The sequence below is a fragment of the Erythrolamprus reginae genome, chromosome 5 (assembly GCF_031021105.1).
Source record: "Erythrolamprus reginae isolate rEryReg1 chromosome 5, rEryReg1.hap1, whole genome shotgun sequence".
NCBI classification, from domain to species: Eukaryota; Metazoa; Chordata; class Lepidosauria; order Squamata; family Dipsadidae; genus Erythrolamprus; species Erythrolamprus reginae.
The window spans coordinates 27,672,582-27,697,230 of NC_091954.1; the positions used below are offsets into that span (position 1 = coordinate 27,672,582).

General features: G+C 41.0%; 1 protein-coding gene across 4 annotated transcripts in view; it reads right to left on the minus strand.

Moving 5' to 3' along the window:
* PCDH15 (protocadherin related 15) overlaps nucleotides 1-24,649 on the minus strand; it is a 1,574,801-nt gene that overhangs the window by 64,155 nt on the left and 1,485,997 nt on the right. For all 4 annotated transcript variants that reach the window (XM_070752283.1, XM_070752284.1, XM_070752286.1 and 1 more), the window contains 3 exons: nucleotides 14,080-14,295; nucleotides 5,780-5,868; nucleotides 1,721-1,897 (listed from right to left, as the gene is read on the minus strand). In XM_070752283.1, coding sequence (XP_070608384.1) covers nucleotides 1,721-1,897; nucleotides 5,780-5,868; nucleotides 14,080-14,295 — 482 coding nt within the window. The remainder of the gene's footprint in view (nucleotides 1-1,720; nucleotides 1,898-5,779; nucleotides 5,869-14,079; nucleotides 14,296-24,649) is intronic.

Sequence of the window (24,649 nt, forward strand, 5' to 3'; positions counted from 1 at the left end):
ACCGAAAAATAACTTTGGGCAATGACCATAAACATTATGTATAAAAATATTGCACAGGTATAATGCAGAATATAAAATTATTCCTATCCCAAGTAATAGTTGTGCTGAGTGACATGCATGTGTTTATATTACATATAGTTAAATAGAGTCCACCATATATTTATTTCAAAATTGGGCATGTAAAAAGAATAAACAAATGTTGCAAATATTTATCACCAACAAAAAAACCCTCACAAATATTTTCTTTTTTCAGTTCTATATTCAAGCATTTGTCAATGCCTGTTGCTGTTGTACAGTATATAGACTATTCTTTTTTATTTTATGGTTAATACAATAGATATTGTAACCTCTCTCTTCATCCATCAACTGAAAATATGTCAATTTTCTTCTCAACATCAACATATTTTTGTATATCACTATTAATTTAACCAAATAAGGTATGAAATTCTAAATTAAAAAATACTGTCAATAAATCAGTTTGTTAGCTTGCTCATCAGGCATTTGGGTACTCTACTCCTTAGTGTAGAGAAGATAAAATATAAGTGCCTCAAGACTGGAGACTACATCAAGATCTATAGAGGCTTCTGAGTTGGTAAGCCAATCCCAGACAAATCTAGTAACTCTACAAGTGGCATAATGTGATATATCATGACTTTTCCTCCCTTTACTAAATTGGGCCTGGGCGTGGCCAGCATATAAAGCCCATGGGCCGCGGGTTTGACCACCCTTCTATATGCTTTCCTCCTGCCTCCTACTGAAATAAACAGCCTGTAGTTTTGGTGGTCTTAGACCCAAAAGGACCACTGGCACCATTAACTCTTTGAGGTTATACAATGATAAACCTTTAATCTTGAGGACTCAGGTTGGTTCTAATTTCCATATTTGAGAATGCACTATAAAAATAAGCAATTATCATATCCAGGGAGGAAAAAAAGAGTCATCCCATCAATTCAACCTCTTGAGTCCCAGCTCAGGAACTCTGATACACAACAGCCTTAGCACCTCTTCTTCTGCTCTACTGTCTTGGCCTCTACTATTATGACGCTAATGATGGAAATAGCAACTGTTGAAAGTCTCCTCATTGGTTAAATCTGTGGATAGAAACTTTGATACCACTGAACTTTTGACTTACAATCTGATATGGAATTTGTAGTAAACTAGAACTTCTCCTCACCCCAAAAAACAGAACTTCTGAGACCCTTTGAAATGTGCAGGTACAAAATCCTGTACATTTGAATCATAGAAGCTACAATGAAGAAGAATCCTTTGACTAACACAACACAAAAACATTACCACAAACGTATTTGTGTGGGGTGTGTGGTGGTGTATGGGGTGTGTGGTGGTGTTTCAACTGCTGCCTTTCACAATAATTTTTGTGCTAAATTCATCATATATGATCATATGTTTGCTTAAAGACAGAAAGATAACGCTGAGACTAAAAAAAATATTTCTAGATTAATCCTATCAGAGTTTCTGTTTTCATCAGAACACAAAGCACTAAATTATAATAATGCTATTTTCAGGCCCAAAGCTCATCTATAGTTGCACTTGTGTTCCACTCCCTCTTTACAAACGGTCTCTGTATGATAGTACCTGCGTCTTTAAACATCAGGCATGTAAAAGAACAAAAAGTGTAAATTTTGAAGCAAGTTTAATGCTTTAATAAAAAGATCAATTTCCTCAACTGATATTCACTGCTGCAATGCACTTAACTACTTACTTGAAAAGTTCATTCCTCATTATAGCACGATTTGTCTGAGGATCGATTGCATAGATCATGAGGTCAGATTTGGAATAATCTTCTTCTGAATATCCATCACCATATCTGCGAGCACCAATGGATTCCACCACCACTTTTGCACCAGGAATCTGGTCTTGAACATAGCGTTCCAAAATCCTGATAATGGAAAACTCTTTGTAATTTATTAGTTCTATTCTTTGACTTATTTATAGTTAGACAAAAATGTTAAAATGTTAAAATATTGTAAAGAAAATTGATTAAAAGGATGGATGGATGGATGGATGGAAGGAAGGAAGGAAGGAAGGAAGGAAGGAAGGAAGGAAGGAAGGAAGGAAGGAAGGAAGGAAGGAAGGAAGGAAGGAAGGAAGGAATAAAAAAATAGTTTCAAGCCTGGGGGTAATTAATTCTACCTCTTAGTATTATATTAGGACTGAATTTTAAATGGTTTGAAGGGACATTGCAAAGATATTTTACAGAGGAAACTGGTAGTTATGATAAAGGAATAGGTTTTATCTTTTTTACAGAAGCTATTAAATTCCACAAACTACCTTCACAGAGAAGTGCAATAAATATATAACACAGAAGTGGCCATACATTTCACACGCATAAGATATATGCCTCTGGGAAAAATTGGAGTGCCAGATTGTCAGGCATACCAGAACGGAATAAGTAAGATTGGCAGTTAAGTCACAGGTATTTTCAGAAATGGAAAAAGTTGTTAACTGATCATTTAAACAATGCCAGTGCAGAGCTGCAATATGTTATCAACCTAGCAAACATGCTTGACAATTAATGAAGATCCAGCCAGTTTCCTTATCAACATAAAGGAGATTTATGGAGTATTTCCATAAATATTGTCTCATGCATTTGATTTGACTCTTTAAAAATAGTCTATGTGGCACAGCAATAGCAACTGAAATAATAATAATAATAATTTATTAGATTTGTATGCTTTCCCTCTCCGAAGACTCGGAGCAGCTAAATAAATATCACTAGCATTATGGGGCGTGACTTTCTTAACAACTACTTGGCTTAGCAAAGGAATTTCTAGTCCTAATTTGTCAAGGACAATCTGGACTACTTTTGCTAACAGTACTATCATCAACAATAACAACAACACTGATGTCTTGGATAATCTCATCAACTCTTGGAGGTTTAGATTGATACTGTGGAACCTTGTTTTACATGGAGCCCCATGATTACTCATCTTCCATACAACCAATTCAGTACATGCCCACTTAGTATCAGCAACAGCAGCCCCAAATGGTTTTCTGAGTTCTTCACTTAAGAGTGAAGAACTCTTCATATATCACTTATGATATATGCCATGGGTGTCAAACTGGTGGTCCATGATTGGATACTTCCTGTGCAGGCCACGCCTAACCCAGCTCCACAAATGGGGAAAATGTATCAAAATGTCATGTGACGGTAATGAGACGCTGCGGGTTTGACACATGTGATGCATACTCTGGTCCATGTAGATTTGTCAGTACCGAATATGAACATTTTTATTTTATTAGTCAATGAGTTGGGCAACATATAAATTGCTTACTTGCTTAATTTAGTTACTAGTTTCAAAAATAATTCAAGGCAGAAAACATATCCAACACATCTTCCTCCTCCTATTTTCCCCATAATTCTATACAATTGTGTAACTGGCCCAGCTGTTTTTCATGTTTAAGGCAAGACAATATATATTGCATATTATATTATAATCATCCTTTAAAAAGAGACATCTAACAAAATCCTCAATCCTACAAACTTTAAAAAAAATAATTGTGAAGTAATTATTACTTTTCTGAAAGCTTTCATTAATATACAAAATATTAATACATTTTAATAATTTAATTGAACTGATGGAGGTCCTCATGTCTTTTTATAAATGAGAAATAGGGAGAAAACATAGTTTTAGTACAGCCAGGTTTTTGCTTTGTTTTATTTTATTAAAAAGGTAGTAGTAGAGGGTTTTTTAAAAAAATATTTTGAAAACAGGAAAATGGGATTTATCTTGCAACGGCCAGCCTGAATTTCCCTGCTGTGGTTGCTACATTCTTTGATTCCTTCCAAGCTCTGCATACTAATTCAAAAGAAAGCTGTGCAAAGCTAATTAAGCTTAGAGAAGCCCCTTCAGCAAACACTTCAGTTAATTTATACTTTTATATAAACTGTAAGTTGGGTTGATCAGTCAGTAGACACATACCATGCAGCACAGATGATTCTAGTCACATGAGTTTGGAGTTTGATTCACTGAATACATGACAAGGATATACGTTTTGGCTCATCAAATCCCAATCAGTGGTGGGTTGCTGCCGGTTTGGGCCTGTACGTTAGAACTGGTAGTGCTGACTTCACGCCGAGAGAGAACCAGTTCTATGTATCCGTGAAAGTGGGGCCTGCCCGCTTACCCTGGGTTATACTGACCTTTATCTCTGCTTCCGAAGCCCAGCTGATCAGTGAACTTTGGCAGCGATGAAAAGTGGAACCCACCTCTGATCCTAATGTTTCTTGAGCCAAGTTAAACCATCAAGGACTGCACAAATTCTTTATAGCAAAACTTAGCAGGATTGCCTGAACTATATTAAGTGAAGTTGTTTAGGGACTTACTTAGCTTGAGTAATCTCTAGGGCCATGATGGTGAACCTATGGCACACATGCCAGAGGTGGCATACAGAGCCCTCTTTGCTGGCATGAACGCCATTACCCCAGATCAAATCTCTGTGGTGTTTTTTTCATGAACTTCTGTTTTCTTGCAAATGATGAAACAGAAGCTCAGTAAAGACAAAGATCTTACCTCTAGCTATGCTGCCAGTATTGGGATGCCCTGCCTCCCATCGGCCAGCTGGTCTTCAGGACTGCTTAGCATGCATGCATGCCTGCATGAATGCACATGCACATGTGCATTCAGGTATGTCCATGCACACGCACATTAACACATGTCCACACGTGTGCTTGTCCATGCATGTATGCATTCACCTTTCAGTTTGGGCATGCACAGGCATGCAATTTGGACACTTGATGTCTAAAAAGTTTTCCATCACTGCTCTAGGGTTTTTCTTTAAATATGATTTATCACTGATGATACAGTCTCACTTCCCCTTTGGATATCTGCAATGTGCTTTACATGGGGTGCCCTTAAAGACCAGTCAGGAACTACAAATTCATAGATCCAGAACACAGTTGTACATATGATATTGGTTGTTTGTAAGGGTGTCAAGTGTTACACAAGATGTACTAGCTCTCAGTTTCCTTTGTGTTGCAATTCAATGAATTATTACCACATTTAGAACCCTATTGGCACAGGACCAAGTTGCATGTGGAACCAAGTATCGGTGCATCCTACCAAATTGGGTACAGTAGGCAGACTGAAATCTTGCCATCTAGTGGGACCTTGGAAGTGTATCTTTTCTATGGCTATCCTATAAAATAGTTCCCTAACCTTACTGGCTTTGAGGACCGTCAAGGGGGAGGGGAGGGAGAGGGGATGGTTTCGTGCAAGGGGTTGGCAAGTATGCGCATGCAATTCCATTTGCATGGGTGGCATTCATATGTGCCCACTGCTCACACAAATAGAGCCTGCTGATCATTCAAACAGGATGCATGTGCATTTGCCCACCATTTCCACAGCCCAGTTGCAAACAACTCATGGTCCATTTGTGAACCATGGCTCAGAGGTTGGGGGTCCCTATTATAAAACACCTTTCACACGGACCTCTTGGCAGGTTCTCATCTTTTAAATCTTTCAGAAAACTATCAAGACATGGCTTTTTAACTAGAGTAGAATGAAGATGTCTGAAGTTGGTTGTGAGGTTGATTAAGGCACCATGTTCTACTTTGGTTCCATGCGTTATGATTTTTATATTTATGAGTTCCATTGTTAGGAGCTGCTCAAGGTTATCTTTTTAAGTTAGGAAACCATACAAAACTTTAAAATAAATCAGTAAATTACAAAAGCCACCAGTGTTTTTGTATGTTTTTGGATCAATACATTTTTAATCATAAATGACTTTTTCATAGTTATAAAATGAAGATATTAATTACCCTATAAGCTGATCTTTGCTTTGTTCTACTAGAGTAGGTGGAACATTTGACACAATGACTTGCATATCCAGCTGGTTGACTACTGAGACCTGAAACAGAAAAACAAAAATATAGTATAGTCTGCAAAATACGTAATATACCCCAAATAGAAAGTATATCTCATGGAAGGATTTCCTTTGATTGCCAACAGTTTAGCACTTGAATGGAGAAACTTGTTATAATAAAACAACATGACAATTTCCTCTCCTTAAACTTGGTGGGATTTAAAAAGCACAAATATGGCTGCAAAACAAACTTCTTAAAAGAGAAATAATATGCTTTCATTTAAACAAACCACATTTTATTATTAAATAATATACAAGGGACCGTCATTTGTGTATTACTTTTTAGATTTTAACTGCACAAAATCTATCTGCAGTTTTGGGTCTTTTTATATGGAGATTCATACTTCAAACTGTACTAATTGAGTCTAACTGGGTATAGGATTTATGACACCAAACTGAGCCTCAGCGACATCTATATTTAAAACAGATAATTTCATATTTGTCTCTACCAATCTATCTATAATAGCCTGAGAAATAGCTGGAAAATCTCAAGTCATATTGACTTCTATACATGTAGTCTTTGACTTACAATTTATTTAGTGACTATTCAAAGTTAGAACAGCACTGAGTAAAGTGCCTTATGGTCATTTTTTCAGACTTACAATCTGGGAAGCATCCACATAGTCACATGATCATCTTTAGAGACCTTCTGATAAGCAAAATCAATGGTGAAGCCAGATTCACGCTCACTTAACTGTGAGTATGTATATGTATATAAAAGCCTATAGGCCAGGGATGGCAAACCTTTTTTTGCTTGGGTGCCAAAAGGGTGCTTGTGTGTGAGATAGCATGTGCATATGTGCCCAGTCCCATAATGCAATGCCTTCCCCCCTGTGTATGTGTGCTGCCCCCTGCATACGCACAATCCCCTTGTACCACCACCCCCGATGTATGCACACAGGCCTCACTGAAGCCTATGGTAGGCCCATTGGGCTGTTTTCCGCTCTCCCCAGAGTTCAGGAAAGACTCCTGAACCCTGGGAATGGTGAAAAACAGCTGAAAAGAAGCCCAAAAATCAGCTGGCTAGCACGCACATATGTGCTGGATCTGACATAATGGCTTGCGTGTCCTCAGATATTGCTCCACGTGCCATATGTGGCACGCATGCAATAGCTTCACTGCTATAGGCCATATTAACACAGAGATTCAAACACATATTACTAATAAAATTATAAACAAACAATTTAAAATGAGAGTAGGGTAAAATATAATATAATATATAATATAACTATATAATAGTTATAAGATAAAATATAATACTTTAAATTAAAAATTATTATTAATGCAGTGATAATTAAATGCATTAATTTAATAACTAATACAGTACATAAATATGTAAAATAGAATAAAATGAGATGAAATTATATTTCTTTATCATCCCTGCAATCTACTCCAATTTGGCCCACATATGCTGATCTCAATCAAACCATATTAGTCAGAAATTGTGCTATATTAAATGTCACTTTCAGATTCTGGCCACACATGAGGTATGCTGTTTTAATATGGACCATCCACCAGACGCAGGGGTGGGCCACCATTCCCGGCCTTACCAGAATGGGCTGGGAGCAGGGATGCATGCCCTGCGCATGTGCAGCAGCCGAAACCTCACGCCTGGATGTCCTTCCGGCAGCAAAAATTGCCGGTTTCTTTGCTTCTGTGCATGCAATTTTTTTACCAGAATCGCTCCAGTTGCGTGTGCACCGTGTGTGTATGCCTGGTGGCAACAGAGCAATGCTACGCACCTCATTTCCACCGTCAGAACTGCGTTTTCCCCATTCTGAGTCCTGCCCATCCCTGACCGGGTCATACACCTAATATGTGGATCAAGAAACTTATCTCTCACCCTCTTATATAAACAGCAGTCAAATAATATATGAGTCAGTTCCTTTACTCTTTAGCTCCACAGATACTTATATGTTCATTGTATGGGATAGAATGAAATCTCCCAAATCTAACCATTGTATCAAGCTGTTCGAATCTTACTTGGGTAAATGTCTCCCTGAGATGTTTTGGCAATTGTGATTTTAAATAGTTGTGTTATGTTACCAATTGCAGTGATGCACTTAAGAACTGTAACAGGAATGGTCATGAAATGGAGTAAAATTTACTTAATAACTTTCTTGCTTGGAACAGAAATTTTGGGCTCAATTATGACCGTAGGTTGAGAACTACCTCTATATAGAGTACACAAGGTGGACAAGCACAAGGAGAATTTATCTACTTGAATACTGAAAGAGCTGATCAAGCTATGTTTCTATGTGCCCTTCACCTCTATGTCAATATAATCTTTGTTGCAAGAATGGAGAGTCATTAGGAAATTATTGAATGAATAGAATAATCTACATGCAACCAAGGCTGTAAGCAGAAAACAAATCATAATTTCCTTGGCCATTTAAAACCATGTTTTACTTTAAACTTATCTGGGTAGGAAACAGAAGCAATTGGGTTGCTGAGAAAGAATGAAATTGATACAATGACCTCTACAGCCTATATATTAGTCAAATAACTTAAGCTAAACCACTGGCAAGCTAGCATACAAATTCTATAATTGTACCAACCACACATCAGTGTACAATTAAAGCAAATGGTTAATATGCATGCAAATTATAAAACATGTTTCCTGATGTATGTATACTTGACAAAGCTAAGTCTCTTAAGAAGGTCAAATTTCATTTGACTTTCCGAGTATTTGAAGTGCATAAGTAGCTTGGTCACTTAATGGCTTTTAAAACTATTTAATCATCGGGATGTTGGGAGTATAATTTATAGTCTGCTAGGCTATGAAAAATATCAGCATTTCATGATATAAGTCTTTTAGATAAATAAACACATTCACACAAAATCTTGAGGGGAAAATCCTGGGACTTTTCCAAGCAGAGAAAGAGCTCCAGGAATTGACTTCAAAAATTCAAATGTGGCAGACATTTGGGGTGGGTGGGGGTGATAACCTGGGAATTTTTTGATGCTACTTTCTTGGTATTTCAAAATTTTACCAATAAAGGGTTTTTTTAAGTGAATCATGGCATTAAGCAGAGCTAATTCCAGTTTTGCTGTAAAGGGAGTTAATGTCATCGTGGAGTTAAAACCATTTTATTGCCTTGTAGTGGAAGACGTATCACAAGGGATATCTGGCTTGACCTGCTCCCAGTTGCATTACCACCATACTGATGTCTCTGCTCAGAACAGATGCCAAATAGGATGCAAAATATATTATATTTTAAGATTTTGAACATTTTTGTCTAAATGGTAAATAAGGCTAGACATAACTTGCAGGTACAAATGTGCATGCATATTCATAATAATAACAACAAGGACTTGGAGCGGCTCACAACAACAATACACCATGTACACATCTAATGTTAAAAACAATTTAAAACCCTTATTATAAAAAGAAAACAATCACACAACCTAACAGACTATACATAAACCATAATAGCAAGGGGTATATCAGTTTCCCCATGTCTGGCAATAAAGGTGGGTCTTCAGAAGCTTTCAAAAGACAAGGAGGGGGGGTGGTCCTAATCCCTGGGGGGGAGTTGATTCCAGAGGGCCAGGGCTGCCACAGAGAAGGCTCCTCCCCTGGGTCCTGCCAGACGGCATTGTTTAGTCGACGGGACCCGGAGAAGGCCAACTCTGTGGGGCCTAATCGGTCACTGGGATTAATGCGGCAGAAGACAGCCCCGAAGATATTCTGGTCCGATGCTGTGTAGGGCTTTATAGGTCATGTCCAACACTTTGAATTATGACCGGAAACTGATCGTCAGCCAGTGCAAGCCGCGGAGTGTTGACGAGACAGGGGCGTATCTGGGGATACCTATGATTGCTCTCGCGGCTGCATTCTGCACGATCTGAAGTTTCCAAACACTTTTCAAAGGTAGCCCCATGTAGAGAGTGTTGCAGTAGTCAAACCTCGAGGTGATGAGGGCATGGGTGACTGTGAACAGTGACTCCCTGTCCAAGCAGGGCCGCAACTAGTGCACCAGGCGAACCTGGGCAAACACCCTCCCCGCCACAGCTGAAAGATGGTGCTCTAATGTTAGCTGTGGATTGAGAAGAATGCCCAGGTTGCAGACCCTCTCTGGGGGGGTCAGTAATCCCCCCCGGGTAATGGACGGACAGATGGAATTGTCCTTGGGTGGTAAAACCCACAGCCACTCCATCTTGTCAGGGTTGAGTTTGAGTCTGTTGACACCCATCCAGACCCTAACAGCCTCCAGGCACCGGCACATCACTTCCACTGTTTCGCCGACTGGACATGGGGTGGAGATGTAAAGCTGGGTATCATCAGCATATTGATGATACCTCACCCCATGACTTTAGATGATCTCACCCAGTGGTTTCATGTAGATATTAAATAGCAGGGGAGACAGAACCGACCCCTGAGGCACCCCACAAGGGAGAGACCTCGGGGTCGACCTCTGACCCCCACTAACACTGACTGCAACTGACCAGAAAGGTAGGAGGAGAACCACTGAAGAACAGTGCCTCCCACTCCCAACCCCTCCAGCCGGCGCAGAAGGATACCATGGTCGATGGTATCGAAAGCCGCTGAGAGGTCAAGGAGCACCAGGACAGAGGATAAACCCCTGTCCTGGGCCTGCCAGAGATCATCCATCATCGCGACCAAAGCAGTTTCCATGCTGTAGCCGGGCCTGAAACCCGACTGTTGAGGGCCTAGATAATTGGCTTCTTCCAAGGACCACTGGAGCTGGAGTGACACCACCTTCTCGACAACCTTTCCCATAAAGGGAAGGTTGGAGACTGGATGATGGTTGTTGAGTACGGCTGGGTCCAGAGAAGGCTTCTTGAGGAGGGGGCGCACAAGTGCCTTGTAGGGAGCCAGGAAGGACACCCCCCCTCAAAGAAGCATTGACAATCTCCTGGACCCAGCTCTGTGTCACCTCTCTACTGGCCGAAACCAGCCAAGAGGAACACGGATCCAGTAAACAGGTGGCGGAACTCACAGCTCCAATGACCTTGTCCACTTCATCAGGTGTCACCAGGTCAAACTCCTCCCAGACAGATGGACAAAGAAGGGCCCCAGTCACCTCAATTGACTCGTTGTCAGCCGACACTGCAATCCAATCGGAGTCAAGGTCCGTCCGGATCTCAGCGACTTTATCAGCAAAATTCCTCGGCACTACTCTGCAAAGGCTCCCCAGTCCCCTTCTGATTCAGAAGGGAGCGGGTCACCCTGAACAGAGCGGCCGGGCGCGATTCCACTGATGCAATCACGGCGGCATGATATGTGCATCTTGCTGACTTGAGCGCCACTTTGTAAGTCTTAATATGAGCTCTTACAAGTTTTTGATCAGATTCATATTTACTTTTCCTCCATCACTTCTATAGACATCTCTTCTGGCGTTTCAACACCCGGAGTTCCTTGGTAAACCAAGGAGCCCTCCGGGGTCTAGTGCCACAGAGAGGTCGCAATTCATGCACATCTATATCTACACAACAATACACAATGCATCCACTCTTTTAAAGAAAGGTATAAAATTCCCATAATTTGTCTCTTCAACCAATCTTAGTATAAATTAAAAAGATGCCTTAGATCATCATGCCAAATGTAAACTTTTCAGTCTGAAAGCACAATGGGTGGCTTACACATATGCATGATTTCAAAGGAAATATAATATGCTTTGTTTCTATATTTATTATGTGAGCCGCCCCACGTTTTCGGAGAAGGGCGGCATACAAATCTAAATAATAATAATAATAATAATAATAATAATAATAATAATAATAACAACAACAACAACAACAACAATAATAATAATGGATTTTTAAGAAGAAATTATTTTATTTAATAAATGAAGTCTCTAGATGTAAAAAAATCCCAAATTATTGGAGAAAGAAATATATATAGAAAAACAAAAGAAGGGAAATTAAAACAAAAACAAAAACCAGTCACACACACAATTCCAGATAAAATAAAATACAGTGGTACCTCGTGATACGAACCCCTCATCATAGAAACTTTTCGAGATACGAACCCAGAGTTCGGAATTTTTTGGCCTCTTGTTACGAACTTTTTTCACCTTACGAACCTGCCGCCGCAGCTGGGATGCCCCGCCTCCAGACTTTCGTTGCAAGCCAAGTGCCAGTTTTTGTGATCCTGGGATCCCCTGAGGCTCCCCTCCATGGGAAACCCCACCTCCCAGGAGGGGAATCCCAGGATCGCAAAAATGGGCAGAATAGGGGGGACAAAAACAGGAAGAAAAGACTCATGGAGCTCAAGGGAGGAGAAAGGTGTGGGGGAGATGAGCAGAGTGGGGTGGGAAAAAACGGGAAGAAAAGACTCATGGAGCTCAAGAGAGGAGAAAGGTGTGGGAGAGATGAGCAGAGTGGGGTGGGGAAAAACGGGAAGAAAAGACTCATGGAGCTCAAGGGAGGAGAAAGCTGTGGGGGAGATGAGCAGAGTGGGGTGGGAAAAAACGGGAAGAAAAGACTCATGGAGCTCAAGAGAGGGGAAAGGTGTGGGGGAGATGAGCAAAGTTGGGGGGGGACAAAAACGGGAGGCAGGGACTCATGGAGCTCAAGAGAGGCTCTTTTCACCTTGCTTCATTGGGACTCCCTCCCCCCACTCTGTTCCCCTCAGCTTTGTCTGGCCACCACTTTTTTTTTAAGCCTTAATATTTTGGATTCTCCTAATGGGCTTGCACGCATTATTGGCTTTTCCATTGATTCCTATGGGAAACATTGTTTCATCTTATGAACTTTTCACCTTAAGAACCTTGTCCTGGAACCAATTAAGTTCGTAAGATGAGGTATTACTGTATTAGGAGCCTGTAAATAAATGTATTTATTATAAGCCAAATAAATATCAATGTCTTCAAGTAGATAATAATAATAATAATAATAATAATAATAATAATAATAATAATAGAAGGCTCCTCCCCTGGGTCCCGCCAAACGACATTGTTTAGTCGACAGTACCTGGAGAAGGCCAACTCTGTGGGATCTAACCGGCCGCTGGGATTCGTGCGGCAGAAGGGGGTCTTGGAGATATTCTGGTCCGATGCCATGAAGGGCTTTATAGGTCATAACCAACACTTTGAATTGTGACAGGAAACTGATCGGCAACCAATGCAGACTGTGGAGTGTTGGTGTGACATGGGCATACCTGGGGAAGCCCATGATTGCTCTTGAAGCTGCATTTTGCATGATCTGAAGTTTCTGAACACTTTTCAAAGGTAGCCCCATGTAGAGAGTGTTACAGTAGTCGAACCTTGAGGTGGTGAGGGCATGAGTGACTGTGAGCAGTGAACTCCCGGTCCAGATAGGGCTGCAACTGGTGCACCAGGTGAACCTGGGCAAACGCCCCCCTCGCCACAGCTGAAAGATGGTGCTCTAGTGTAAGCTGTGGATCGAGGAGGACGCCTAAGTTGCGGACCCTCTCTGAGGGGGTCAATAATCCCCTCCCCAGGGTGATGGATGGACAGATTCAATTGTCCTTGGATGGGCAAAACCCACAGCCACTCTGTCTTATCAGGGTTGTTTGAGTCTTTTGACACCCATCCAGACTCCAACAGCCTCCAAGCACCGGCACACCACTTCCACTGCTTCATTGACTGGACATGAGGTGGAGATGTACAACTGGGTATCATCAGCGTACTTTAAACCTCTTCTTGACTTGGGAACAAATTATCTGAGGGACTGTCTCTTGCCAGTCACATCCACATGACCCATTAGAGCGGGAGAGGGGGAGGGAAAGGAATGTTGTGGGTGCCGTCCTCTAAGGAGGTATACCTGGCAGGACCCAGAAGAAGGGACTACTCTGTGGTGGCTCCCTTCCTTTGGAATATAATCCTTTCAGAAATTAGACTGGCCTCAACTTTGATATACCCTTTCCTTAAGGACTTGTAGATTTGGTTTTGCTAGCAGGCCTCAGTAACCCAGAGAGGGGTGGAGTTTATCAAATGCTCATTTGACTTTGTGTTGTCACTGAGGGAAATTGTTCTTTGTTTTTATCTATATTGTTTTTATTTCTTGTAAGTCACCTATTGAGAGGACAAGTGGCTATGTAAATTTTCTAAATAAATAAATATTTACCTACACTAACTACACAGAAGCGCAATATAATGCAATCAGATCAAGAAATTATCAAGACAAATATTTGCAAAAACAGGGGAATCATCATAAATAAAATTTGAAAGAACGATCTTCAAAAAGGATCTATTCAATCATACTTACAAGTACATCTGATTTGTTGCTCAACCCTTTTCCATAATTGTCCGTTGCAATGGCCTGAAACTTGAAATAAGATCGTCGCATGTTTTTGAACAGCATTGCTGTTTTGATCACTCCTGTATATGGTTCAATCACAAAGCCTTCCTTGCCATCCTTGATTGGAGGGATGATGAGTCTATACTGCATGGCACTATAGTTGCCAGTGTCTTTATCATGGGCCTGATGGGTAAAAATGAGAGGTAAAATGAGAAAAATAATGGGCAAACACTCTGAGCTTGCTTTTGCAGACATCTCGTTACCCAACTAGGTAACATCTTCAGTGCTAGAAAAGACTGGGGTGTGCTCTGTGTTTAGATCCATTAATATATTCATTTTAATTCATAAATATAATGTATCCATATTTAATAAACTAAATTAAAAGGCATTGTGTACAATATCAATGACAGCACAAATTCTGAAATACAAACATTTGTTGTGCCGTACATTTTTTAGCATTATCAAGATTTAGAAAAGGAATTAGATTATCCAAAATGTGGAATTCAAAAAGGGAAATTTACAGAACTATAGGAGCTCACAGAATTGTCTAAAGTATTACTAAAGCACGTATGTTATCAGTGAAAACCACTTCTTCCATATTGATAGACATCCATAGAAAAGTTCATCTAAAATTAAATTTTAGAGTGCCACTAGTGAAATGAAAAGGTTAAGCAATATTTAATACTGTAGTTTATTTAAGACACAGATCATGAAATTTGCCAAGTCCAGGTGATCACTTTTCAGAAAGAGTCTGATACTTGACAAGAGAAACAGGCTAGGTTATTATTGTAAGCTGTATAACCATTATTATGTCGGATAACTGACATGGAGACTTTAATCAGGATTAGAACATGGGCCAGTTCTGTATTACCCACTCAGTTAGAAGGAAATTGTAAAACACAAGCTAGAAACTAAGAATATTTAAAGAATGAATCTTTTCTAAAAATAAAGGTTGACTTTGAAACTGTTGCGTACAATGGAATTAAATTACTTTTTACATTCCCCTCCCCGTTTCCCCCCAAATATTAAAGTTTTCGGTTTAAAAACCTATGAAAACACTCCATCTACTGTCTGTTTACAACAAAATACAAAAGAAATCAGGGTGGTGTGTGTTTGTGTGTGTGTGTATTTGTGTATTGGGGAAAGAGATTCTGGCTCAAATCCATGTTAAGCCAGAGCATATATTTGGCTGTGTATTTGATGCATAATTTCTAAAAATTTAGAAATCAAGTAGAAATGGGGCCATCTTAATGAATGCACATAAATGCATATAAAAGTGACATAGATCAGAAATAGATCCATAGAACTGTCTCTAATTAGCACTTGATTAAACTATCAAGATTCCAACATTTTAATGTAAGTAGCACTGCTTCTTTTTATCAATTGTATTCACATCTCGTTGTTCAAAGATCTTTGAACTGAAGATTTTTTTTTAATGATTCAGTTGTTCAACAGACATCAGAAAGAGCTTGTGTGCTGCCAGTGTTAGTGTGGTGTTTTTACCCTAAGAGAAACAGAGTTGCAATCCCCTTAATTTCCTATAAAGGCAAATAATTTTGTCACTTCATTAGGGAGAGATATATAATGCCTCAAGGGTTCTGATAGGCCTGTCAGAGAAGAGAAAGGACTACAGTTAATCTTAATGGCAGTCTATCTTTTCCTTTGTTTATGTGGCATATATAAATAGGCAGATGTTTTGACAACTCTCTATGAGCAGATGCAGAGGAATGGATCTGCTTTATAACAAGGACAAGTTTTAATATATTAATTAGATGTAACTCTATATCATTGGCTGCACATTTATGCTCAGACTGAAGTATGTTTGAAATTTCCGTTTTCCAAATTAAGCATGGATTGAAGTCTCTTGGCACAAGAATCCTCATTATATGCTTTTGACTCATTTATAAAAAAAGAAGCCGTTTCTTACATTCAGCAGCAAGAGAAAGCCATTGAACATGAATGATAATGGCTTGCAAAAGTTTTGAATTAACAAATGCATAATTTGGCTTTGTTTAAAATTGGGAAAGCAAGCTTCTATTTGTAATTATAAAAGAAGAGACAAGTAATCTACACAATACATTCAAGTTACACCTCAAGTAGACGATAAATGAGAAAGAGGATATTTCTGGCTCACAAAAAACCAACTGGGTAAATTCTAACTCCATTAGTCCACAATTAGAAATGCAACAAATAAAATTACCCACAGATTATCCTGAGTTTGAATCACAGAGAATGAAAAATATAGTTCAGCCAGCAGTCAAGAACAATCTGTTAAAAATCCGGTTATATAAACACTCATACACTTAAGTACCATATTTTTCAGAATATAAAACGCACCAGAATATAAGACACACCTTAGTTTTGGGGGAGGAAAATAGGGAAAAGAATCTGCTTACCAAGTATTCATCTGGCTAGCATCCTTAGTCTGGTCAGCTTCAGCACATTACTTTATCCCCGGTTAAGGGCTTTTAAAAAAAAAATTCTGAGAGAGTAACAAGCCAGTAAGAGCTGGGAACATCATTAGCACCTGGAAAGAAACACTCTGACCAAGTATAGCAATGGAAAAAACCCTGCAAAGACTTAAGGCTTGGAAAACATTCTTCTTTGCAGAGAATAACAATGAAAGAGCTTGCAAGTGGGTAAGAGCTGGGAACATCATTAGCACCTGGTTAGGGCTGGAAAGAAACATTTGGAGCAAGTTAGATCAATGAGGAAAAAAACCCTGCAAAGACTTAGGGCTTTGAAAATATTATTCACAGAGAGAAACAACGAAAGAGCTTGGTTACATTAATAGTACCTGATTAGTGTTGGAAAAAAATATCTGGAGCAAGTAAAGCAATGAACCCCCCCCCCCCTACAAAGACAAGGTTTGGAACACATTCTTGGCAGAGAGTAACAATGAAAGAGCTTGCAAGATGGTAAGAGCTGGGAACACTGTTAGCACCTGATTAGGGCTGGAAAGAAACTTACTCAGAGCAAGTTAGAATAATGGAAAAAACCCTGCAAAGACTTATGGCTTGGAAAACATTCTTTGCAGAGGGAAATAATGAAAGAGCTCGCAAAGTAGGAGCTGGGAAGATCATTAGCAGCTAGTTAGGGCTGGGAAAAATAAAAAAACTACATTCAGAGTATAAAACGCACCCTAATTATCAGCCTCTTTTAGGGAGGAAAAAGGTGCGTCTTATACACTGAAAAACATGGTAACTCTTTAAATGTAACAAAAAAGGGCATGGCAAACAAAAGCAATAGGTTAAAGTGTTTGGTTATAAACTTGGTGTATGCAACACAGGGGTGGGTTCTTATTTTATTTGCTGCCATTCGCTACATGACATGCTCTGCGGGTGCATGCTTACATATGCGCAGTGCTAAAAAAAACAGTTTCTCTACATGCTCAAAAGCAAAAAACAAGATGAGCCAGTAATGGAGGGGAAGTAGAATCCACCTCTGATGCAACAGGATTTTTGAAATCCCTTTTTCAAAAGGCTTCCAAATCCTGAAAAAACAGATGAAAAATGCCTGTAATTTCTTGCTCACTGTCATGCCTTTCTTTAAAAAAAAAAAACTATATAAAAATGTCATAATCATTTATCAGAATGGCAATTTAGAATGATCTGCTTGTTTTCCTGCCTGAGGATGCTACAGAACTGAGCACTTATTGTATGCGCAATATACACTATGCATTAGATGACTCAAAACAAATAAAAAACGTCCTTGGGCATTTATAGTACAAGATAGCTTTCATTAGAACAATACAAGCTATGGCTAGTTATGGAGATAGCGACAATAAAATTACATTGTTTCGGGGTGTTAAAAAGTCTGAAAGAAAAAAGACTACTGAAGTGCAGGAACAATTCAGGAGCTTAATTTAAAACCTGATGCCACACTGAATTAGCAGGTGTAGCTTTTAAGACTAAAAATATACATCAGGATGTCAATTTCTTCAGAAGAAAAGTGCTTGTGCTTTAAAGAGTTATTATATTTTGCTGGGAAATGTGACTGGAAACATCTGAATTTGCCATCTGCTTTAGTGCTGCTAAAGTTGAGTAGAAAAAGTTCATTCGTTTTATGATTCCCATTTAATGTATCAGATTTTTAAAAATTAAGAATGACCTGATAAAGTAGACTAGAATGCTCAAATTTGTAGTAGAATCTCCTACTAGTTTGATGCAGTTCTTTTTTCTTAAGGACAAAGAATAGTAAAGTCTGATGTTTTTTCCCATTTTCTAGCAATTTTTTCTGAGGAACATTATGCTGAGTTCAAGAAAAATGCAGAGGAATGGGATAGCAATTTTGGCTTCTCTGTATCGAATTCCTATAATGTTCTTGCGGATTTAAATGGTAATGATGTTGTAGATATTAGTGAGGCCCCTCAGGTGGAGAATGTGGGGATGTTCCAAGGGGAAGTTGTTGTAAGTGAGGTGCATAGTGTCACCAAACCATCAAGTGCAGTTAGTAGAAATAAAAAGAGGACACATTTTCTTGTGGGTGACTCGACTGTTAGAGGTGTTGATTTCAGACAGAGTAAGGATGTGGTGAAGCTAATGAGGTGTCTCCCAGGGGCCATTGCCAGCAGGGACAGGAGGCGGATTACAAATATTGTCAAGGCGGAGAGTAAAGGTAATAACGTTGATGTGGTGGTGCATCTTGGCACAAATGATTTGTCCCAGAGAAATGTTAATGTAGTAAAAAGAATTTCCAAAGTCTAAGTGTGGAGCTGGGCAAAATAACTGATTCAGTGACTTTCTCAGATGTGTTACCAGTTTGTGGCCAGGAGGATAAAACAACTTGTATCAAAAAGTTTAATGTGTGGTTAAGGCAGTGGTATAAAGCTGAAGGTTTTGGTTATGTAAGTCATGATGTCAGTAGGTGGTCTAATAGGGAGTTGTTTAAGAGGGATGGTTTGCATCCATCATACAGAGGGACCCAGGTGCTCGGTGACGAGTTCAGAACTTTTTTGGACAGGCATTTAAACTAGGTAAAGGGGACAGAGATGTAACTGATATGGATGATTTCTGTCCCCGACCAATGAGGATAAATCAGTTTCTGGAAGCTTATGAAAAGGGAGCTGTAAATAAAATAGATGTAGTTGTTGATGATAAAGGGCAAACTAATAATGAAAACAATGTTCTTCATGTAATGTGCACGAATGCTCGAAGCTTGAGCGACAAGCACTGTGAGTTAATGGCCATAATATCTAGAGATAATTTGAATCTGGTTGCCATAACTGAGACATGGTTTAAGGATTCTAATGAATGGGAAATATCCATACCAGGATATACACTATATAAGAAGGATAGAATAGAGAGAAGGGGAGGTGGAGTGGCCATTTATGTTAAGGAAAGTCTAAAAACAACATTAATTCAAAATACATGTAAAGATCTGGAGACTCTCTGGGTTTGCATGCAAAATAAAGAAGGTTCTGTCATTAGAATTGGGGTGATCTATAGGCCTCCAGGGCAATCTGAGGAACATGACAACAAGATGGTGGATGAAATTACCCAAATGGCAGTAAAGGGAGATATTGCGATTATGGGTGATTTCAACATGCCTGATGCTGACTGGAATATCCCCAGTGCCCTTACATGCAAAAGCAAGAATATAGTAGAGGCCTTTACAGGAGCAGCTCTGGCACAGCTGGTTAAGACACTGACTAGAGGGGAGAATATTCTAGATTTAATCTTTATGAATGGGAATTGGGTTTCAGAGGTTAAGGTGGGAGAAAATTTACTTACAGAGGCTGGGGAAGAGCAACTGCCAGAGGACAGTATCCCAAGTATATAGATATATATAGATATATAGATGAATTAGAAGTACTAATGCACGAGGGCCAATACGATCTAATTGGTATTACAGAAACATGGTGGGACGAATCACATGACTGGAACACACAGATAAAGGGCTACAATCTCTTCAAGAAAAACAGGTCAAACAAGAAAGGAGGTGGAGTTGCACTATACATAAAAGACCACTACACCGCCACTGAGCTATATCAATCCAAAGAAGACAACCCCCTAGAAATCATATGGGTCAACATAAAACAAAAAAATGACAACATTACAATTGGAGTATACTACAGGCCCCCAAACCAAACAGATAAAATGGACAACCTCTTTACAACCCAATTATCAGCAATATGCAACAAGCACAGCACAACAATAATGGGGGACTTTAACTACCCAGACATTAACTGGAAAACAAACTCAGCACCAAGTGGAAAGTCTGACAGATTTCTCACCAGCCTCGCTGATAACTTTCTAAATCAAAAAGTGGAAACAGGAACCAGAGGGACTGCAATACTAGACCTAATTTTAACAAACAGGGAAGAAATGATAGAGGGAATAGAAGGAGAAGGGACGCTAGGTGAGAGTGACCATATCACCTTAAAATTCAACATTGTGCAATCACTAACTACAACACCCAACTCAATTACAGTCCCAGACTTCAGAAAAGCGGACTTTAACAAGCTCAGAGCAAACCTAAAGAATAAACACTGGAAGGAACGTCTAAAGAGTAAATCCACGTAGAAAGCCTGGGAAGCCCTAAAGAACACTATCACTGAGGCCCAAAACAATTCAAGCCCCACGAAAAAGAAAAGCAGAAAAACTAAAATGAAACCAGCATGGCTAAACAAGGACCTTGCAGACAACGTAAAAGAAAAAAAAGCCAAATACAATAAATGGAAAGAAGGACTCATAACCAAGATAGAATATCAGCAAACAGCCAGAACCTGCAAACAAAACATAAGAACAGCAAAAGCTCAACACGAACAGCACCTCACAATGAAAATTAACGACAATAAAAAAAGCATCTTCTACCACATAAACAACAAGAAAAAAATTAAGGAAACAGTCACCATACTAAAAAACAAAGATGGTAACAAAATCACTGACAACAGAGACAAAGCACAGCTGCTCAATGCCTACTTTATACCAGTCTTCACAAATAAAGGAATCACCAACCAACCAACCTAGAACCTAACTGCAACTAACAGCCCTGGAACCGAACTCAATGCAGACAATGCTACCATTAGGGACTACCTGCAGGAACTCAACAAGTTCAAATCACTGGGACCTGACGGACTCCACCCCAGACTCCTAAAAGAACTGGCAGACAGCATAGCAGAACCTCTTGTCCTCATCTACCAAATATCTTGGGCCACTGGAGACCTACCAGATGACTGGAAACAAGTGGATGTAGTTCCCATCCACAAAAAAGGTAATAAGATGGATCCAAGCAACAACAGACCTATCAGCCTGACTTTAATACCTGGAAAAATACTGGAGAAAATAATAAAAAAACAGCTTTGCCACTACCTGGAAACAAACAAGATAATATCTAACATGCCAAACCAATCTCATATCCTTTTTCAACACCATAACCAAATCAGTAGACCAGTGCAACACAGTGGAACTCATTTACTTAGACTTCAGCAAAGCTTTCGACAAAGTCGACCGCTATCTCCTAATCAACAAATTTTTAAAAAGCGGAGTAGACTACAACACTTGCAGATGGATTAATTTGGCTGACCAACCGCACCCAACGAGTTGTCCTCAACGGTTCCAAATCCACATGGAAGAATTTAGGCAGTTGGGTACCACAGGGTTCTATCCTGGGGCCTGTGCTCTTCAACATTTTCATCAACGACTTGGACAAGGGAATAGAAGGGCAACTGATCAAATTCGCAGACGACACCAAGCTGGCGGGGATAGCCAATACCCTAGAAGACAGGCTAAAATTACAGAAAGACCTAGACAGGCTAACACAGTGGGCCCACACCAACAAAATGATGTTTAACATCAACAAGAGCAAAGTCCTTAACCTAGGCAGAAAAAACCCTGGACACACATACAACCTGGGAGAAACCCCTCTTAGCAGTAGCGACTGGAGTCTTGGTGGACAATCAACTAAACATGAGCCAACAATGTGCAGCAGCAGCTAAAAAAGCCAACACAATCCTAAGCTGCATCAACAGGGGAATACACTCCAAGACCAGGGAAGTCTTAATACCACTCTACTACGCCCTGGTCTGACCACACCTGGAGTACTGTATTCAGTTCTGGTCACCACACTTCAAAAGAGACATTGAAACTCTGGAGAAAGTGCAAAAAAGAGCAACCAAGATAATTAAGGGACTGGAAACCAAGACTTACGAAGAGAGACTGAGGGAACTGGGCATGGATAGCCTAGAGAAAAGGAAGGCCAGAGCGGACATGATAGCAGTCTACAAGTACAGTGAACCCTCGAGTTTCGCGTCCTCAAGCATCGCGAAAGGGCTATTTCGCGAGTTTTAAACCCGGAAGTAAACTCCACCATCTGCGCATGTGTGCGTAGATGGTGGAGTTCCCCAGCTGGGAAGCTGGGCGGCTTCCCTGGGTCTTTCCCCTCTTGCCCCGTAAGACCCCAGCGGCGGCGCGAGCAACGGCGTGGGCGGGCGGCATGCGCGGGGACACCCCAGCTCCGCTGCCCAGCTGGGGAGCGGAGCCGGGGTTTCTCCAAGCGCGCGCGCGTTGCTGGGGCCGCTCCCCAGCTGGGGAGCGGATCTGGGGTTTCCCCAAGCGCGCGCGCGTTGCTGGGGCCGCTTCCCAGCTGGGCAGCGGAGCCGGGGTTTCTCCAAGCGCGCGCGCGTTGCTGGGGCCGCTCCCCAGCTGGGGAGCGGATCTGGGGTTTCCCCAAGCGCGCGCGCGTTGCTGGGGCCGCTTCCCAGCTGGGGAGCGGAGCCGGGGTTTCTCCAAGCGCGCGCGCGTTGCTGGGGCCGCTCACCAGCTGGGGAGCGGATCTGGGGTTTCCCCAAGCGCGCGCGCGTTGCTGGGGCCGCTTCCCAGCTGGGGAGCGGAGCCGGGGTTTCTCCAAGCGCGCGCGCGTTGCTGGGGCCGCTCCCCAGCTGGGAAGCGGCCCCAGCAACGCGCGCGCGCTTGGGGAAACCCCAGATCCGCTCCCCAGCTGGGGAGCAGCCCCAGCAACGCGCGCGCGCTTGGGGAAACCCCGGCTCTGCTCCCCAGCTGGGAAGCGGCCCCAGCAACGCGCGCGCGCTTGGGGAAACCCCAGATCCGCTCCCCAGCTGGGAAGCGGCCCCAGCAACTCGCGCGCGCTTGGGGAAACCCCAGATCCGCTCCCCAGCTGGGGAGCAGCACCAGCAACGCGCGCGCGCTCCCCAGCAACGCGCTGCGGGCGGCGGTGGAAGTAAAAACACCATCTGCACATGCGCAGATGGTGTTTTTACTTCCGCACCGCTACTTCGCGAAAAATCGATCATCGCTTGGGGTCCTGGAACGGAACCCTCGCGATGATCGAGGGTTCACTGTATACGAGGGGATGTCACAGAGAGGAGGGGATCACTTTATTCTCCAGGGCACCAGAGGGTTGGACGAGGAACAATGGCTGGAAGCTGACCAAGGAGAGATTCAACATGGAGATAAGGAGGAACTTCCTGATGGTCAGAGCGAGCAACCAATGGAACAACCTACCACCAGACGTTGTGAACTCCAACACTCTGGACATTTTAAAGAGAAGTTTGAACTGCCATTTGACTAGTGTGCTATAGGGTTCCTGCTTGGGCAGGGGGTTGAACTTGATGGCTTTCATGGTCCCTTTCAACTCGAACAATCAATCAATCAATCAATCAATATTTAGGTGGCAGTGACCATCTATGTTTGGGTTTGATGTAAAAACTGATTGTGAGCAATCCTATACTGCAACCAAAGTATTGGATTTCAGAAAAACAAATTTTAATGCAACACTACTTATAATTTTGGAATGCAGGGCTCCCAAGATATTAAACTTTGTAAAAATGCAAATTGGAATACCACAAAGAAACAGAGAAATTACCTTAGCAAGAAAAACCTTGCAAGCTGCGGGAATAAAATGTTCCCTCTTTGAGTAGAAGAATCTAAGGCAGCTGTGGAGCTACCTTGGGCCACACTTTCTTGATAAGAGAATGTGAGCTCCAAGATAAGAAAACCACAAACTGCACCTCAAGATATTTATAAGTATGTACCTGCTCTGTTGGAGTCCCGTTAATTTTCATTACACCTTAGGTTTTTTTGCCACAAGTTGTTCTTTTAGATAAAGGAAGCCAACACATCCATAGCCTGCTCATTCCCACCTGAGAGACTGACAAAATTACTGTACTGTCTGCACATAGCAAGGCTCGAATTGCATCCTTTGCTAACTTTGGAGAGTGATGAGTAGCAGATGAGAGAGTCTGAATGGTTGTATTGGTTACCAATTAGAAAGAAAGGGGGCTAGAATTCAGAGGTCTTGTATTACCCAACTTTTGGAGGAAATAGTCCAGAAAGATTCAGGTAGGAATTATCAATGGACCTTCATCCTGACTTCTGTAAATGTTTTCATGATACGCTTTCAGGGAGGAAAGAAAAAAAAAATAATAAGATCATGAAATACCTAAACAGGGAGATGGAATGAAAAAATCACCTCAGATCTTGGCATTTGCACAGAAAATAAAATGTGTGTCAGAAGCCAGAAATATAATACATTTGGAATACATTGTTGGAGTAGAAGCCAGGGTGGTACATTAATG